At 50.7% G+C, this 19,284-nt stretch overlaps 1 protein-coding gene across 1 annotated transcript in view; it reads left to right on the top strand.

Moving 5' to 3' along the window:
- The window catches only part of LOC100076614 (c-Maf inducing protein), a 235,603-nt gene that overhangs the window by 159,014 nt on the left and 57,305 nt on the right, over positions 1-19,284 (top strand). Inside the window, 1 exon segment of the mRNA XM_029074875.1 lies at positions 2,541-2,591. Within this exon segment, the coding sequence (XP_028930708.1) occupies positions 2,541-2,591 (51 nt within the window).

Genomic DNA, 19,284 nt, shown 5'->3' with positions numbered 1-19,284 from the left:
GTCAGAGGACCTGTGTTCTAATCCCTGCTCTGCCAATTTGCTTGCTAAATAACATGGGGCAAGTCACTTAACTTCTCTGTGCTTCACTTACCTCATAGGTAAAAGAGATTAAGTCTTCCTCCCTCCAATTTAAACTGTGAGTCCCATAATGGGACAGGGACTGTGCCAAACATAATACACTCATATCTACCCCAGTGCTTAGAACAGTCCTTGACGCGTGGTAAGCGCTTAACAATTACCTTTTAAAAAAATCAAACAGAAAACAAGGTAGACTGAGCCGCAAAGCTGAAGAGGCCAGATTGGGATCATCCCCTGTGGCTTTTCCTTTCACTTTGGGACTTAGCCTGAAAACTAACCTCACTCATTCTGCTTGCACGACTTAGATTTTGTTTTTTTTCCAATCAGTTGTATTTATTGAGCACTTACAATGTGCAGAGTACTATACTAAGTGCTTGGGAGAATACAGTGTAACAGAGGTGGTAGACATGTTCGCTGCCCACAACGAGCTTAGAGTCTTGGGAGTGGGGGAGACAGTCCTTAATATAAATAAATTACAGATAAGCACATAAGTGTGTTGGGGCTGTGGGTGGGGTGAATGAAGAGTGCAAGTTTATTGTAAAGAGTGTGGAAAAATGAGCCCATTTCTCTCCGACTTCTCTGCCTCTCCCCTTCCCCTCCTTTGTCCAGCTGTAGAGGAAGCTCAGGTCTGTGTCCAAAAACCACTTTGCGTTATCCTTCAGAAGGAAGAAATTTCCCCGGAGGATGACAGGTTGAAAAGATTTGACATAGTCCCCCCCATTTCTAAACGTCAGCAACATCACCTGACTTGTTAGCGGGCTAATGACAGAGAGCATTACCCGGGAAGCTACCTAAGGCCTTTCCCGAGAGAGAAAGGGGCGTCTCTGGTCTGACCGACGAAGCCCACCTCTGTTGAGTGCTGACTGTTCCGGTTTCCTTTTTCCAAGTACACCTCTGAGCCTCGTACGGTAGCCACTGGATTCCATTTGCTTCTGTTTCTCCCCTAGAGCCCGTTCCCCCCCGAGCTGCCGGTTTAGCGGGTCACATTTAAGAATCTGTGCATCGTGAAGTGCAGTTGTATTTTGACGGGGCATTAAAGGGTAATCAAGGTGGTTGATGGTTTTAGGGGAGCATATGAGCCCAGCTGTCCATGGAAGATCAGGGCAGGGGTTGCTGCAAGACCTGGTCTGGACATTTCATCGGGGACTCCGACATTAGAAGGCGTTTCCAACCTTGAACGGTAGCTTAGGAATCAATTTACCTGGCTTTGCAAATTGGGTCTGATGTTGCCTTGGGTTCAGATGGCAGGTGAAAGGAGCACTTCTAACTTGCAGCATATCCAGAGCAGGCTGAAGAAGGGCTAAGTGGAGAATGCTAGAGACTGGCAAGAGTTATGACCTTTTGCTCACCTCCCTTCTGTGCCTCAGTTTCCTCATCTGTAAAATGAGGCTTAAATACCTGTTGACCCTCCTTCTGTGAGCCCCAGGTGGGACAGGGATGGGTCCGATCTGATTATCTTGCACCTACTCCGCTGCTTGATCTAAAATCAGTGCTTAAGAAATGCTACTATTATTATTGTTGTAATTATTATTATTATTCTGGATGCAATGGGTGCACAGGGTGTCTGGGAGCCCAGGCTCCAGGGCCGGGGTTGTGTTTGAGCAGCTTCTTAGGGGAGCATCCTCTGGGGGTAGGGGTGGGAAATCTTACTGAATGAGCGGAGCCCATCCTTCCTGGGTGGAGAGGATTGTGCTCGAAGGGCTATGTGTTTCCTAAGGAAATGGATTGTTTAAAATTTAAATTATGAGTAAGGTCACTCCAGCCTGTTCAAATAAATGCATCGGGTTTCCCTTTTTCAGGAAAATGCGTTGGTTTAACTTGGCAACCCAGGAGATCAGAGCTCTCCAACTGGCAAGCCACCGTCATGTCCGGCCCACCCGGGGGGTTTGGGTTAGAGTCGCAGGTGCTGAGCCCCTGGGGTTCCTTTTAAAAAAACAAAAAATTGAAATGACTTTACTAATTCATGGCTGACCTTCAACTCCCTTCTGTATCGCCCTAACTTGCTCCCTTTATTCATCTCCCTTCCCTGCCCCACAACACTTGTATCCCTATCTGTAATTGATTTATTTACATTAACGTCTGTCCCCCCCTCTAGACTTTAAGCTGGTTATGGGCAGGAAATGTGTCTATTAGATTGTATTCTCCCAAACCCTTAGTACAGTGCTCTGCACTCAGTAAGCGCTTAATAAATACGATTGACTGACTGACCGACCTTTGGTGCCTGATTACATTCGACTTTACTGTTCAGAATTATACATCCTTAGGTCTCTGTTCTTTGTTCACTCCATAAATTTCCGCCTACAGCCCTTCAAAGGAAAATCTGGGGCCTGATAGCGGAGCATTCGCCGTGACCGCCTTGGATGTTTAATCAGGGTCCCTGCTCACAAGCCTCACCCAGGGAACCTTTCGGCGTAGGAGACAGTGATTCGCTAACACACATGTATTCGTGTTTTCTGTTGCAGGCCGCCAACAGCTACCTGAGGGATCAGTGGTTTCACTCCCTGCAGTGGAAGGTAGGTTCCTCGCTCGGTATTTACCTTCTGGTTATAACGATTATCACAGGGTTAGGGAAAAGATGTTAGTGGTGAAATCCGTGATTATGTCCTTTGACAGGTCCGAGAGCTGGGCAGAACATGAAAGCCTTAACTTCCAAACCTTCTGCCCTATTGCTGTCACTCTTTTCCCACCCACAGAACTCTTCGATAACACAAAGTGTTGGTGGGATAGTGTGATTTGGGTTGGTAGCCGGAGAGTCTAAAGTAACAAAGGCAAAAAGAAGATAATCTGTGGTTCAGATCTAGGCGAGAGTAATTTACCCGGAGTTTGGCCTTGGGAAATCAAGGCCAGATGTCAGCGCTGTGATGAAGCAACGTGGCCTAGTGGAAAGAGCACGGACCCGGGAGTCAGAAGAGCTAGGATCTAATCCCGGCTACGCCACTTGCCTGCCGTGTGACCTAGGGCAAGTCACTTAACTTCTCTGTACCTCAGTTTCTTCAACTGTGAAATGGGGATTCAATACCTGTTCTCCCTCTGACTGTAATCCCACGTGGACCGGGGATTGTGTCCGACCTGATTATCTTGTATCTACCCCGGCACTTAGAACGGTGCATGATTCATAGTTAAATGCTTAAAAATACCAAAAGAAGAAATTATTTGAAGAAAGCTGCCAATCGGCGTAGGGATAGATGCGGGGCAACTTTGGAGGAACTCTGTTCCCATCTAATGAACACGCAAGGAGGGTTCTCTCAGCCTGTGTTTATATGGCTGATTGTCAGTGCTTTCTCTACCCGTCCTGGTATTAAAAAGCAGGGGGATGGATGGCTTGTAGCCTGAACGTGCCTTTTTGATGTCCCAAGACGCAGCAGTGAAAGCGGGGATCGTCTCGCACAAAAGCTCTCCCTAACCAAGGGTCCAAGGCAGTAAAATCTCAGTAACTCCCAGTCACCCACTCATTCACACGCGCCCCACCCCGACCCCATCCCTGCAAAAGTACAGCCGTCCCTGGGCCGTGACAGTACATCTTCTGGCTCTTTGTAATCTCTCCCTATCCCACACTCCACCTGACCGGTTAGGGGTCAAAGATAGGAAATGGAAGAACTATTTGCAGCTCCACAAGGCTCCATCTTGAGGCCCTTTGGGAGGGAGGGATGGATGGAGGGAGAGATGGAGGGACAGTTGGAGGGAGAGCTGGAGCCCGGCCATGAAGCGCTAGAAAGAGTCAGTGATATTCCAGCTCCATTTAGGGATGGCGTTCGAGAACAAGGTTCTGGAACCCTCTTTGGGGACTGGAGTCTCTCAGCGGGCAAGTGAGACGAACACTAGATGTTTTCATTTTATCCAACAACCCTGCGGCTGAAGAAAGTGTTACTGGTGTCCACTCCCTAGACTGAGAAATCAATAATCCTCCCGAGCTCTTCCCTGGATCAAGAGGAATTCCCAAACAGGAATGGGTTGGTAGTTTATCTTTGTCCTATTGATGGCCTCTTCCCATTCAGACGTTATCCAAAATATGTAGAAATGTGTAGAAATCCACATGAGCTAGACTTTGTCATCTTCCCAGTTGAAGAAACGTGTGCTGGCCACATCCAGTGTGAGGAAACAGCTAAGAGGTATGAGGGGAGAGAATGTCACTGAGTTCAACTTCTTCGAACTTCTATTCTCAAGGACACTGAATGGATCATGGCCGTTCATAGTCATGGCAAGTTTAGAGTGAATAATTTGTTTAACTCCTACCCGCTCGCTGGGCCTGGGGCTTTGAACGTTTTTGGTGTTTTTTAACTTTTCATACTGACTCGATGCTATTATCATGCAGTATTTAGCAATGACAGTTGGCTCCCAACAGTTAACCACAGATTCTGAAAGGACATCAGCTAGCCTTTGCTGATGCCATTAGGATGACATCTCATCTGCGTCGCACTTTGGAAACATCAGATTTTACTGCCAAGTTAAGTCTCATGTTGAAAGTTGTTTGGGAGAGCAGCTAATTGATCATGAGAGGGTGATAAATCTGATGAACGTCTTGCGTGAACGTACTGCGCCTTTCATCCCAGAGGATCTTAAAGCACTTTATTACTTAATAGGGTGATTTGCCAGTGAACGGGGGAAAATAAAAACGAACCTGCCTCTAAACCGTTGGACATTTCTTCCCTCGGATACCATTTAGGATCCTCTAACCATGCTTAAAGACCCTACCGAGGCAGAAAGCGAGGAAGGCATTTTCTACTCAGAATCTCAGGGAGAATTTAGAAAGACCAAGTATGTGTTTTATGTCAGGTCCAACTCAGGGCTTGGAAGTTAATCTCTCAAATTTTTGAAGCGTGTTATGGGATTTTTAACAGGGACTAGTGGTCAGTAACTTGTTTGGATTCCAGGACCTCTCCATATGGACAGGTCCTCTTAAAATCATAGTTTTGAGCCCCCTGAGGGACAGGAACCAAATCTGATGCCCACCCGTGTATTCCCTCGCAGCGCTTAGTTCAGCGTTGTGAGTGCAGGAATGTTTAATAAATACTATTGCTAAAATTATGCTGGATCATAGGTAGATCAGCAATAAGTGAAAACTAATTTCGTGCAGATCCAGTGCCACCTAAATACTTGGCATGTCCTACCACACCTGGGCCATGTATTGGAGTTGTAGGTTATCAATCAGTCAGTCAGACAGTATTCATTCAGTCATATTTATTGAGCACTTACTGTGTGCAGAGCACTGTACCAGCAGCTTGGGAGAGTACAATACTACAGTAAACAGACACATTCCCTGCCCACGACAGGCTTACAGTCTAGAGTGGGGGAAACAGACATCAATATAAATAAGTAAATTACAGATATGGACATAAGTGCTGTGGGGCTGGGAGCGGGGAAGAGCAAAGGGAGCAAGTCAGGGCGATGCAGAAGGGATTGGGGGAAGAGGAAAGGAGGAGCTTAGCCTGAGAAGGCCTCTTGCAGGAGATGTTCCTTCAATAAAGCTTTGAAGCGGGGGAGAGTAATTGTCTGTCGGATTTGAGGGGGAAGGGTGCTCCGGGCCAGAGGCAGGATGTGGGCTAGGGATCAGCAGGCAAGATGGGCGAGGTCCAGGCACAGGGAGAAGGTTACTTGTTCATCCCAAGCGCTTAGTACAGTGCTCTGCACATAGTAAGCGCTCAATAGATACTATTGAATGAATGAATGAATGAAAGGTTAGCACTGGAAGAGCGAAGTGTGTGAGGTGAGTACCTGTTCTATGGAGAGCACTGTTTCAGGCCCTTAGAAAAGTACAGTTGAGTTGATAGACATCAACTGAGTCCGTTGGACTCTCCCAAGGGCTTAGTACAGTGCTCTGCACACAGTGAGAACTCAATAGATACCACCGATGGACTGATAATCCTTGCCTTCAAGGAGTTTGTAATCTAGAGTGGGAGATGGACATTTAAATCATTTACAGATAGGGAGAAAGAGAAGGGGATATGTTTAGTTGCCTCATATCCAGTGGAAGACATGCTTGGAGGGAGATATAGTGGTCTCTGCCCCCTCCCAAGAGCACGTTTACTATTTTTGGTTGTGCCCGACGACCCGCTTCCTCCAGATCCAGGAGGGTAAGAACTGGCCACACCAATTACATCTGGTCTTTCCGACCGTGGACGGCATCCTGAGAACCCGTGGAAGCCGGGGACACTGACTAAAGGGAAAGACCACACTTGAAAACCGGGAGCGCCCGGAAGACTGGGAGAAACTCACCGTCTGTGAAATCAACCGTATTCTTAATTAGCGGCATTAATCCCCACACGGTGCCTCTAAAAGGGCCACGTGGATATCCAGATATATTTGTACATTTTTACTTGGTTTCAGAAAAGGCACCATGTGGAGAATTAAGCTATCACCAAAGGGTGGAGAGACCTAACCGTGGTGACACGACACACAAGTCCTTTGGATTTCTAGATGACTCTGCTGACGGTGAAATTTATCCATGTGTGCAGATGTGACGGAAGAGACAGATGTGTGAGCAACGCTCCCTTCTGCCCTGGGTACCTAGAAAGATTAGCATGTTCTGTATCGCGGTATTTCCCGTTTGCCTCCTCTTAGTACCGCAGTCTTCCCGCCCCGATCCTGATTACCACGTGCCAGGCTGGTCTTACAGTTACAAGCCTTTCCTATTGTTTGAGGTCATGTTACACTTTGTAAAACACTCAGCCCTTCCCTGATTCTGGTTACCTTACTGCATTTAGTACAGTGTTCTGCACACAGTAAGTGACTAGGTTGGCTCTTTGTGGGCAGGGAATATATCTACCAAGTCCGTACTCTCCCAAGTGCTTAGCACTCTATAAATACCACTGATCGATCGATCGATCGATCACCAGACTTAGCCTGATCCGAACTGAGCTTCTTCCCATGACTACTGTTTGGCTTCCAAAAAAATGAGTTGTAACTACTGACCGGGGTGGGCAGGGAAGGGGATGAAGTGGGAATGGCTGCTCCTCTTTCTGCCTGAGCTTCAGCAGAGCATGAATTTTTGTATATGGTATTGATAAGCGCTTACTACGTGCCGAGCGCCATTCCATGCACTGGGGTAGATACGAGCTAATCAGTTTGGACACAGTCCCTGTGCCACGTAGGACTCACAGTCTTAATCTCCATTTACAGATGAGGTAACTGCGGCACAGGGAAATGAAGTGACCTGCCCAATTAAGCAGACAAGCGGCGGAGCTGGGATTAAAACCTAGGTCCTTCTGAGGCCCAGGCCTGGGCTTTATCCCCCTGGCCACCCGGCTTCTGCACTCATTGCCTGCCGCTTCCGCGGCAGCTCCCGTGCCTGCGTCCGCAGTCGGCCGCTCAGGTGGAACGGGACTAGGGAGCAGCTCAGCCGGACCCTTTCCCTCCGTTGGGATTCCCAGTGCCTTTGAATGTCCCCGGGGTAATTCCTCCTTTGATCACGGAGGTTGTTCCCTTCCTCTGGGTCTGACCGGGAAAGAAAACCCACAAATGACAGCACTAGGGAGCCACAGGGATTTTCTCTAAGCTCGCATCTGGACAGACGGGGCATTTCATAGGCCCCGAAATGGGTTGGGCCAGCTTTTGGAGGGTCATTGGAATTGAATGGGTGCAGGCCTGATGTGGAGTTTCTAGACTGTAAGCTTGTCATGGGTAGGGAACGTGTTTGCTAATTCTGTTGTACTCTCCCGTGTGCTTAGCAAATGCTCAATAAATACCATTATTTATGGTATTACCATACCATTATTATATTACATACTTTATTATTATACCATTATTTACAGTATCAGTCAATCGAGTGTCGGATTGATGGATTGATCGAGTCTCTCCTTAGTCAAGCGTAGGCTTTAATTTTGTTATTGCTGCCTAGAAAGTAGTCCCCTTGGGTTTTTCTCTTTTTCCATTCCATCGCACCCACCTGCCCTGGAGGGGACCGACCGCTCCCATGAGCAGAATGTTTTAGAGAGGGAGGAGCCATCTATGAGCCCAGAAATGGGTAGAGGAGTTGGGGGAATCTCTCTTAAGGGCCAAATTTGGAAAAAAAAACTCGACGGGATCACACCCAGCCAAGTTAATCCATCATGAGAGAAAACCTCTGATGGTTTTCTACCGGAACAATCAATCAATCAGTCCGTCAGTGGTAATTATTAAGTGTTTACTAGGTGTAGAGCACTCTACCAAGCGCTTGGATAAGTACAATACAATCGAGTTGGAAGACTCGCTCCTTACCCTCAAGTAGCTTACAGGCTACTAGGAGAGATAGACATGAAAATAAATTTCAGATAGGAGAAATGGCAGAGTATAAGGATACATACACGACCCTGGACAAGTCACTTAACTTCTCCGCTCCTCATTTCCCTCATCCGCAAAATGGAGACTCAGTTCCCGTTCTCCCTCCTCCTCAGACTGTAAGCCCTATGTTAGACCTGATTATCTGGTGTCTATCCCAGCGCTTAGTACAGAGAAGCAGCGTGGCTCAGTGGAAAGAGCACGGGCTTGGGAGTCAGAGGTCATGGGTTCGAATTCCGACTCTGCCACTTGTCAGCTGTGTGACTGTGGGCAAGTCACTTAACTTCTCTGTGCGTCAGTTCCCTCCTCTGTAAAATGGAGATGAAGACTGTGAGCCTCGCGTGGGACAGCCTGATGACCCTGTATCTACCCCAGCGCTTAGAACAGTGCTCGGCACATAGTAAGCGCCTAACAAATACCAACATTATTATTATTATTACAGTGCTTGGCATATAGTAATCGGTTATCAAACACCACAGGGATTATTATCATTATCATCTATGTACATAAAGGCAGTGGGGGTGGGATGAAAGGGGGAACAGACTGGTCTAGGCCAGGGTTGCTCTAAATGCTACATGCCTCAGATCCTATTTCATTCTTGCTATAGAGCCAGAGCCCCAGATTGACCTCTACCAGGGAATGACGGGAACACTGTTTGAGAGTCAACAGGGCTCTTGGTTTCCCTTCCTTAATCATTTTTTGTTTTGAGATGCATTCTCTGACAGACTTACGTTTGTCTCCTAAAACCTTTGCGGGGCACCCTAAAAGCCAACAAACGAGGAGCCAGCCGACAAACACCAACCATCAGGGCGGAGCTTCCTGATTATAGTGCGGGGCTCCGGCCCTTTGACGGTTATTCGGAACAGATGGAGAAGGGCGTTGAGAGAAGAGGCCCTCCTGAAAACAGAGCTGGGACCGGTCCCCTAAGATCCAGGGCTCCAGGTGTCCGGTTCCCTTCATACCCCCACTTGGGGATGGAAATGTTGGCAGACTTCTCAAAGTGCTCTCCCCTTTCCGGTAGCCCTCCCTCTCTGAGAAACACATACATGCACATTTGCACACACATGTATGTGCACGTGCATACATGTACCCGCGCAAAGAAGCTGGAAGACTCCTCACCTGTTTGACTGTCAGAGAGACAAAACACTAGCCTAGGCTACCGTGGAAGTAACAGTTCTGATATTCATTTTCTCCTTTCTGCGTTCTTCCCCATGTAATGTGTCTTCAGGACAACTAAATTACTGTTATTACAAGGATAAATGGAGTCTGTGTGCAAAGTCTGTAAAAGATTCCCCCCCCAAATCAAATTTGACACTTGATTGGAAACAAGGCTTCTCTATATCATTTATTTTTCCTAACTTTTTCAAAATTAGCTTAACAATTGTCCGTCACTCAGCCCAAAGCAGGGGTGGGCAGAAAGGGGAACAGAGAGGCAGAGTGACAGGCAAAGGATAAGAATAAAATTAGGAGAAGGAGGAGGAGGAGGAGGAGGAGGGGAAGGAGGAGGCGGATGGTGATGACAGTTTGAAGGGAATATTTGAAGAGGCACAAATGGGATAATATAGGTAAAGTGACCCGGGAGTTGAGAGAGGGAAAATGACGGAGAGAAGGTTGGGGGCTTGGAGGGGGCAGGGGGACGGACACAGGACGGGAATGGGCACGGACTTGGTGGACGGGGACCCTGCAGCCGAAGAGGAAAAAGTACAAGAAGGCGAAAGGAGAGAGGCATGAGAAGCTCGCTGTGGGCAGGGAATGTGTCTGTTGTATTGTACTCTTCCAAGAGCACAGTACGGTGCTCAATAAATACGATTGAATGAAAAGAAGGAGGCAGAATGGAGAGTCAGGGAACGGAGATGAAAGGCAGAGGTGGAGGGGCTCAGAGGAGTAGAGTGACATAGGAGGGGGCAGGTAGCAGGACAGAGAAGGAGCACCGCGAGAAAGAAGAGAGCAGTCTGGAGTCCCCTCTAGACTCCAAGCTCCTTGTGGCCAGGGACTGTGTCTGTTATATATTGTTCTATTGTACTCTCTCAAGCACTTAGTACTGTCCTCTGCACGCAGAAAGTGGTTAATACCTACGATTGAACGCTGATGGTTAGAGAGATGGAGGATGAGTCCATTGTCTTTCGGACTTGAACGAAGAATGGGGGACTCAACTGGCTGGTGGATGATGTTTTCTGATTTGCTCTCCGTGGCCTGGGCCTCGGTTGCCCTTTCCAGAGCATGTGCAACCCCGGGAAGGAGGTGTCTTGCCCTGGGGACTTCCCCAAAAGCCCTCTGCCGCAGCGTCTGTGCTTTTGAGACCCTGGCACCGTTCCCCAGGTGAGGCAAGTTGCTCTCTCTGACATCACCGATGATGCTCTTGGCACCGAAGTCAGTTATGAAACCCGTTACGGGGGTTGGGTGGCGTAGAACCGATTATAGTGGGTCAACTTAAAACAAAAAAACCTTTTGGTATTTCTAGCGGGGAGAAAGAGACTAAATTTGGCCGACTTCTGAATGGGCAAAACCGAATCACTATGAGGACGGCTCCCTTCTGATCGGCTTTTGCGCGGCTCAGGCGAGAACCGGTCTAGTTAGCAACACCGCCTGCTCCGACTGTGAAGCTTGAGCCACTTCTCTCTCCATCTTCCGAATGGGCAGCTTTGCAGGTTAGGCCTGTTGACTTAGAGCCTCCTCCCTCCAGTGCTGGGCTCAAGTCAGATCCCTCATTTATTCACCGCTGAGGAACCTCGGGTGGGTCTTCCCTGTGGCTCCAATTCAAACAGACACCCAGGAGTCCAGAGGGCTAGCGGTCGCCCCTGAGAAGGTAGAGTTGAGACGGCACAGAAACGCCGCTCTTCCTCCAAGCGGCCACGGCGTAGGGAAGCCACTTGCGTGGGGCACGGCTTAGCTGTCCTTTCTCGTCTCAAGTCCTGGAGGACCGTACTCTTTCTTTTGTCTTTCCTTTCACCTAAGCCTTAGTCCTCAACCCACTGCCGAATGTCATTTGCTCTGCTAGGTTGACCCAACCTAGGCCTGCCCCCTCCCCAACCCCTTGACGGTCCAAACTGATTAGGTTGTGTCTACCCCAGACTTTAGTGCAGTGCCTGGCACATAGTAAGTGCTTAACAAATGATTAAAAAAAAACCAGGATGCTGGTCTTTGTGGATCCAAGCTGGAGGGCCAGGAGGGGAGTTCCATTCTAACTTGGACTTCCCAAGGAGCTGGACCCCACAGTGATCTCCAGGCCCCTTCCTCTACCTCGCCATCCCTAGGATCGAGGTTTCTCTGTGTCTTTCTAGTCTAAGGGAGAAGAATCCCAGGGGACAAAGTGGAGGTAGACTTTTTTTGCCCCCGAGTAGCTTGTGCCGTAGACACCTCCCAATGTGCCCCCACCCATCACCACCTCCTCATCGTCGTCCTCCTCCTCCTCCCCTGGCTTCTCCTTTCCCCTCACCCTCTTCCCCTTCTCCTCCTTCCCCCCGGCCCCTCTTCTTCCTCCTCCTCCTCCTCCTCCCCCCTCCCCTCCCTCAAGGCCCTCCGTCAGGGGCAGAGGGGAGGATGCTAATGGACTAACCGTCGTCGTCCGCAACAGCCCTTGTCGAGTAACCAAATCACTTCACTCCCTCTATCCCTTCTGGAGGGACTCTAGAAGTAGCTCTGAAACTCCAGTTCCAACGAGTCAGGATGGCAGCTTAGTATTTTGGTCACTGAGGGCTCCTGACCGTGCCCCCTTCTGGCTTGTGCCCCGGGCAGCCGCCCCACTCCCCCCCATCCTCATCGGGAGAGGTGGCATAGAGGGCTTGGTCTTCCTGCTCCCAGGGGGCCAGGTTGCCAGTGAAGGAGAGAAACAGGCTCACGGTTATTGAACTTTTTGACCCGTTGCCAAATCCCTAGCTTCCGTACCCATTGGTTACCAATGGTGAATAAAGCAGTGGGTCTGGGGCTCCTTGGCCCAATCTGAACTGATGTTAGCCATTTCGGAATGACGCCCCAGCCTGTTGGGGGGGGGGGATAGAGCACCTAACTTCACATCCTGCCCCTGTCTCCCCTTCTCACTCAGGCCTCTCCCTGCCTCCCTTTGCAGTGAGGGGAAAGTAGACTCTCAGCACCCCGGGAAAGGGTGTCCCTGCACCCCGTCTTGACACCCACACAAGAGCTCTGAACTCAAATGCTCCTCCAGCCCCGGACGCCCCAGGAGGTGGGATGACAGAGATGCTCAAACCTGGGCCAAGACTTGTGGCTCATGCATTTGACTGACAACCACCTGTACATCTGACTGAGAAGCAGTGTGGCCTAGTGGAAAGAGCCCAGACCTGGGAGTCAGAAAGACCGGGGTTCTGATCCCAGCTCCGCCACTTGTCTGCCGTGCGACCCTGAGCAAATGACTTCACTTCTCTCCGCTTTGGTTCCCTCATCTGTAAAGTGGGGATTAAGTTTGCGAGCCCCTTGTGGGACGGGGGCTGGGTCCGGTCTCATTAGCTGGTATCTACCCCATCTCTTATTACAGTGCCTTGTGCACAGTGAGGACTTAATAAATATCGTAATAAAACAAAACAAACGAAAAAATGCTTGAGAAGGGGGTCCAGGTGCAGCTGAGCCAGAGCTCCCCAAGAGCCCGGGACCCAGGGGGTGGGGGAGGACCTCCACTCTCCTCCGCCCCGGGACTCGGGAAGCCATACCGGTGAGAACTCCGAAGTCCCGGGGAGGGGAGATGCCAGCAGAGAAGCCTATACTGATAATGACGTGTTGGGTGGATTTTCAAACAAGCAAAAGGAGCCTCTTCACCGATTACCAGCAGCGGCCGGGGAGCTTGGCTAGAGACGTGTCCAGCGGGAGTTGGAGAATTCCACCGCGTGAAATAATTTTTTAAAACCGTGTTTAGTTTCTCAAGAAGCAGACTCTGGAACCGCACTGGCCCCGAGCTGGGCCGACGCGGAGGATTTGCCAGTTTGAAGCGTGGAGCCGGGGTGGGAACCGGAGACAGGAGCACGGCCTCGTTTGCCAAGAGGAAGCGGGGATGGAAGATTGAAGGGAACGCGAGGGGCCGTCGCCCGCCAAAGGGACGCCTCTGTAGTGCACCGTGAAGGCTGATGATGATGAGCGAAGCCCCGGAGGCTCAAGAACGCGAGGGAAGGTCCTTGCTGGTCTCGGATTTGGGCGGCTGCTGCGGAGCTGTTGTGCGTTTGGGTCGGAGGGAACCGGATGCAGAATCTGCAGGCGGAACAGGTGTTCCCGTGAATTTTCTAGCACCTCCTCCCCCGCCCCAGCATCACAGCATAAAGCCCTGGGCACAGTTATCAATCGGTGGAATTTATTGAGTGCTTACTGTGGGCAGAGCGATGTTCTAGGCTTTTGGGAGAGTACGATATAATAGAGTCGGTGGACGTGATCCCTGCCCACCAGGAGCTTACAGTCTTCAGGGGGAGAAGGACTTTAGGTTAATTACGGAGAGGGGAAACAGTAGAATATAAGGTTATCTGTGGGGCTGGGGTAGTATTAAGGTGCTGTTATTCTTCTAAATAATAACCATAATAATTATTACTATAATAATAGTACTTGTCAAGTACTTACTATGTGCCAAGCTCTCTACTAAGTGCTGGGCTAGGAATAGAATAATCGGGTAGGACTCGGTCCGTGTCCCGCATGGGGCTCGCAGTCTAAGTAGTTATAACCAGATCCCACTCCAGAGCCCTATACTGATGACTTCCAGTCCAGAACTTGTAGAGCTTTATAAACTCCCCCTCGAAGGGATGGTAATAATACCAAGCAGGGTTCCTTGAAGGCTTTGATTAGGTGCATAATTGATCATCGATAGTAGTCACTGAGTGGCCACTGGGTCCTCTAGACTGAGCTCGTTGTGGGCGGGGGATGTGTCCGTTGTACTGTTTTGTTTTCCTCTCCCAAGTGCTAAGTAGAGTGTTAGTTACACGGTAAGCGCTCAATAAATACGATCGATCGGTTGATTGAACGGAGCTCTACGGGGTGCTGGGGAGAGTATGAAATGAAAATCGCAACCCCCTCCCCACCCCTCGCCCCCCACAAGGCAGTTTGGTTGGGGCGGCCATCTTTTTCTATCTGCTCCAGCAGGAAACTCCCGGGCCAGGTCAGGTGGTCCCCAGCGCATCCCACCTTCCGTTGCCAAGGGATTTCCTTCTCTCGCCGCTTTTATCCTCTCTCGCTCCCGGGAAAGCCTCCGGAGCCGTTCTCTTCCTCTTAGAGGATGGGGTCCGCTGTTACCGGAGAAGGTGAAGCCAGCCGAAGGGAGGGAGGCGGAGGTGGTGGGGAGAGGGCTGTTATGGGGGGGAGGAGCGGGAAGAGGGCAGGTGCCTCGTGGCTGGCCGGCTCAGGTGGGTACCTCCCTAGGGAGCTCCCGGGCGGCCCCAGTGACGCACACGCTCGCGCCTTCTCTCTCCACCCTGGGTATGAGGGGCGGCGGAGTCAGGCCCCTGATTTGGATTCCTGCCGGCAGCACCGGGGCTAACTGCCCTGAGTTGGGGGTCTCCCTGGGTCCGGTCTTCTCTTCCAGCAAGAGTGGAAGGCGGGAGGGAGGCGGGAGGTGCTTTCCCATCATCTTGCTTCCCTCCTGGGGGAGATCCTGGGAAGTGCCAGCCTCACACTCTCCCTCTTGGATTCTCCAGGGCTCCAGGCTTGACCCCACTTGAGGGGGCCCAGCACCCAGGGGCAGTGTCAGCTCCATGCTGAAAGCCTGGCGGGGAAGGCCTTGTCCGAGAGGAACCCGGGGGGGGATGTATGAGCGTGGGGGTGGGGAGGCACCTGTGATCGAACAGACTTCAAAAACGAAAGACCCAGCCCGTTCCCTTAAGCAGCGTGGCTCAGTGGAAAGAGCCCGAGTCAGAGGTCACGGGTTCTAATCTCGGTTCCGCCACTTGTCAGCTGGGTGACCTCGGGCAAGCCACTTAGCTTCTCTGGGCCTCAGCGACCTCGTCGGTAAAATGGGGGAGGAAGACCGTGAGCCCCACGTGGGACAACCCGATTACCTTGTATCCACCCCAGCGCTTAGAACAGCGCGCGGCACATGGTGAGCGCTCAACGAACACCGACGTTATTATTAAGGAGCTTACGGTCTATCAGGGGAAGACAGGCAGATGCGAATGATGCCCCGGTAGAGAGAAGCAGGAGAAGAAACAGTGTTAAAACTGGAGGTGGAAGTCGAGGGAGTGAATATGTCAATGAAAAATACGCGGTGCATGTCAACTGATGCATACACGTGAGTGCGTGTACACATATAAACACATAAACAGGTACATGCACGCATACACCTGGGCTGTACCTTCCCTCACAGCAACGCCCGGGACCCATCAACTGTCTCTGGATCTGGGGACCAAGCCTAGAGAGGCGGGGCAGTCCCCTCTAAAGGGGCCGTCTGGTCATCCCAAGACGGATGCAGCCCTAACGATGGTAAAGGGGATGAGATTTGGTAAATGAGTGCAGGGGCGGGGACGGGCGAGTGGCTGTGATGAGACTGCGCTGTTCTCGCGTCGGTTTCGGTTGGCTTTCGGTTCAGTTGGACCGGACTGTCCAATCCTCCTCCCCAGCACACACCTCCCAGGGAGTAGAGGTGATGTGGGGTCTCTCACATACAGGTGCTTAGTACAGTGCTCTGCACACAGTAAGCACTCAATAAGTACTATTGAATACAGGACAGTTGAAGCCCCAGGAGGAAAAATTCCTTCTCTCTAAGCGGATGTGCAGTTTCCTGTGCCAGGAACACCAAACACCTGCTCCCCAAAGATAGTAGGGAGCAAATTGGGGCTGGATTGTGGGGAGGCTGCCTGGTCCCCAGTCGCCTCGGGCCTCTCCCCCACTTCTCTCAGGGGCTGGGGTCACTCATTCAATCAATCAGTCGATCGATCCATCGGTGGTATTTGTGGAGCGTGTACTTAGAGCACCGTCCTAAGCACTTGGGAGGGCACAGTATAACACAGTCGGTAGCCACGTTTCCCACCCGGAGACGGCAGGGCCAACGCATCTAGGCCTCCAGGTCGGGGGAATTTGCATTGCCGTCTTGTTTATCCTGGGCACGCTCAGGCGTCTTTCACTCCTCTGAAGTGGGTGGAAATGGTCTCCGAGGGAGCCATTTCCTGACATTGAGTGGCTGAAGAATGACCGAGGGCGGAAAATGTTATGGCGGGTGCTTTTGTGTGGGTAGGGGCCTGGTGATTAGCACAGGAAATTGCACATCCGCTCAGAGAGAAGGAATTCTTCCTCCTAGGGTTTCGACTGTCCTGTATGTGAGAGACCCCACATCGTCAGCGTGGCGCGGTGCGAAGAGCCCGGGCTTAGGAGTCAGAGGTCATGGGTTCTAATCCCAGCACCGCCACCTGTCAGTTGGGTGACTGTGGGCAAGTCACTTCACTTCTCTGTGCCTCAGTGACCTCATCTGTAAAATGGGGATTAACTGTGAGCCTCACGTGGGACAACCTGACTTCCTTGAATCTACCCCAGTGCTTAAAACAGGGCTTGGCACAACCCGATGACCCTGTATCTCCCCCAGCACTTAGAACAGTGCTCGGCACATAGTAAGCACTTAACGGATACCAACATTATTATTCTTATCTCTACTCCCTGGGAGGTGTGTGCCGGGAAGGAGGATTGGACAGTTCAGTTCAGTTCTCCCCTCTGTTGTCCCCGATCGACTGACTGGCATTTGTTAAGGGTTAAGGTTAAGAGAAGCGGCCTGGCTTAGTGCAAGGAGCCCGGGCTTGGGAGTCAGAGGTCGTGGGTTCTAATCCCGGCTCCAGCACGTATCAGCTGTGTGACCTTGGGCAAGTCACTTAACTTCTCCGGGCCTCGGTTACCTCATCTGTAAAATGCGGATTAAGACTGTGAGCCCCACGTGGGACAACCTGACTTCCTTGAATCTACCCCAGTGCTTAAAACAGGGCTTGGCACATAGTAAGCGCTTAACAAATATCATCATCATTACTGTGTGCCAGGCACTGTTCTAAGCGCTGAGGTGGATACAAGCAAATCGAGTTGGACACAGTCCTTGTCCCACATGGGGCTCCCGCTCTTAGTCCCCATTTTACAAATGAGGTAACTGAGGCACAGAGCAGACAAGTGGCGGAGCCAGGATTAGAACCCAGGTCTCCGCCGCTTAGTGTTTCCCCTTGCCCCAGACTGATGCCTGGCTCAATGGGAGAATAATCAAGGACTCTCAGAATCCACAGGCACTAGTCTGTGTGGTCGTCAGAAGAAAGACTGTCCCACATCTTGCGCGTCTTAGGCTGGAGCCAGGGTAGCAAGAATACGGGACCTGGGAACTCACAGGCCCTCCGCATCTCACTCTTGGCCTTGGGGAGTCTGAGGATAAACTGGCCCATGAGCCAAAACTGGTTCCTCGGCGCGTTTCAATTCGGTCAGAGGGGCCATTCAGTGTCCCGGGATATACGTGCCCTGGCTCCGGGGAGAATTGAACTCACTGTTTCTCAAGGCAACTCCCGAATCGAAGCCCAAGGGATTGTCTTTGCCCCAGGCAAGAGAGCAGGCGGGCTGCTGAGTCCGAACGCCTCATCCCGAAGGCCTTCGCTCTGCCGCTCCAGTTACGGGGAGGGATGAAGGGTGGAATGAAGGGGCCGCGGGTAACAGCCCGACCGAGAACGTGCCCTGACTCATTTCCGTCTTTTCCCGCTGATTCAGTCCAGGAACTCAGCAAGAAACTGGGCTCATTTCTATTCAGCGGTGCAGGTTTCGTCTCTTCTGACGAAGTTGGCTGGATATGTCAGGCAAAAGGAGATTGAATTCTCCAGCGAATTCCGTAGCGTAGACCAGCCTCCAGTGGTCACTGTGGCCGGGCAGCCGCGGTGAAAAACAACCCATCAGTCAGTTGGTTTCCGTGAGTCGAGAAGCCCTGCCTGGACCAGGTGCCCAGTGATGCAATTAAACTTCTCCACATAAAGTACCGTCCTAGCCAGAGAGCCGTGCGACAGGAGGAGAGTTTCACAAACACTCGAGGATAGAGCCTTTTAGGTTTCCTTTTAGGTTTCCTCCTCTTTCTATGTAGAGGAGAAGTTGCTTTTTGAGTCACAAAATAAGCCAAGAGCTCTCCCCGATGCAGTGGGTGCTGGCCCTTTCAGGAATGAAATCCAGAGCCATCTTTAACGTGTGACTACTACAGCTCGAGTGCCTCCTTCTGCTAACTGTGAAATCGATGGCGGCGGGACTTTAAGCATAGATTGCTGCAGATTCCTCTCACTCGGGCAGGGCGCTCTGGGTAGATTTCTCGGGAAGCAGCGTGGCCTAGTGGAAAGAGCACGGGCCTGGGAGTCAGACTACCTGGGTTCTTATCCCGGCTCTGCCACTTACCCGCTGTGTGACCTTGGGCAGATCGCTTAACTTCTCCGTGCCTCACTTCCCTCATCTGCACAAGGGGGATTCAATACCTAGTCTCCCTCCTACCTAGACTGTGAGCTCCAGGTGGGAACTAATTATCTCCTGTCTACCCCAGGACTTAGCACAGTGTTTGGCACGTGGTAAGCGCTCAACAAATATTACAAAGGTAATTATTATTATTGTTACTCTTCAGAAAAGAGTCAGCCATGTCCTCTTGCTGGCTTTCGTTTTCCAACCGCTACCGTGAAACAGCAGACTTCCTTTCTCGCTATGTTGTCAGGGTGATACAGCTGGCTCCTGGTTTGCCTACATGACTAAAAATGCAGTCCTGTTGTGAAGGTGAGAGTTCATTTGAGAGCAATACTTGGCGGCGTAAGCATTATTTCCAAGCAAAGCGTAAGACCGGAGGGTAAGAAGGGGTCACCCAGATTGCCTCTTTCTAGTTTTCTCATCTCTGACTCATTGCGCTTCTGAGAGCTTTTGATCTGAGTTATATGTGATATGGAATGGAGATAAAAAGATGGCAACTCCAATACGAAAATGTTGATTCTATTTTCCAGAGTTGAAGTTAGCCAGAAATGGGTGTCTTGTTCTTATTTTTTCTTTTTTAAGTGGTGT

Source organism: Ornithorhynchus anatinus, chromosome 11 (assembly GCF_004115215.2).
Source record: "Ornithorhynchus anatinus isolate Pmale09 chromosome 11, mOrnAna1.pri.v4, whole genome shotgun sequence".
NCBI classification, from domain to species: Eukaryota; Metazoa; Chordata; class Mammalia; order Monotremata; family Ornithorhynchidae; genus Ornithorhynchus; species Ornithorhynchus anatinus.
This window is presented reverse-complemented; position numbering and strand designations above follow the sequence as displayed.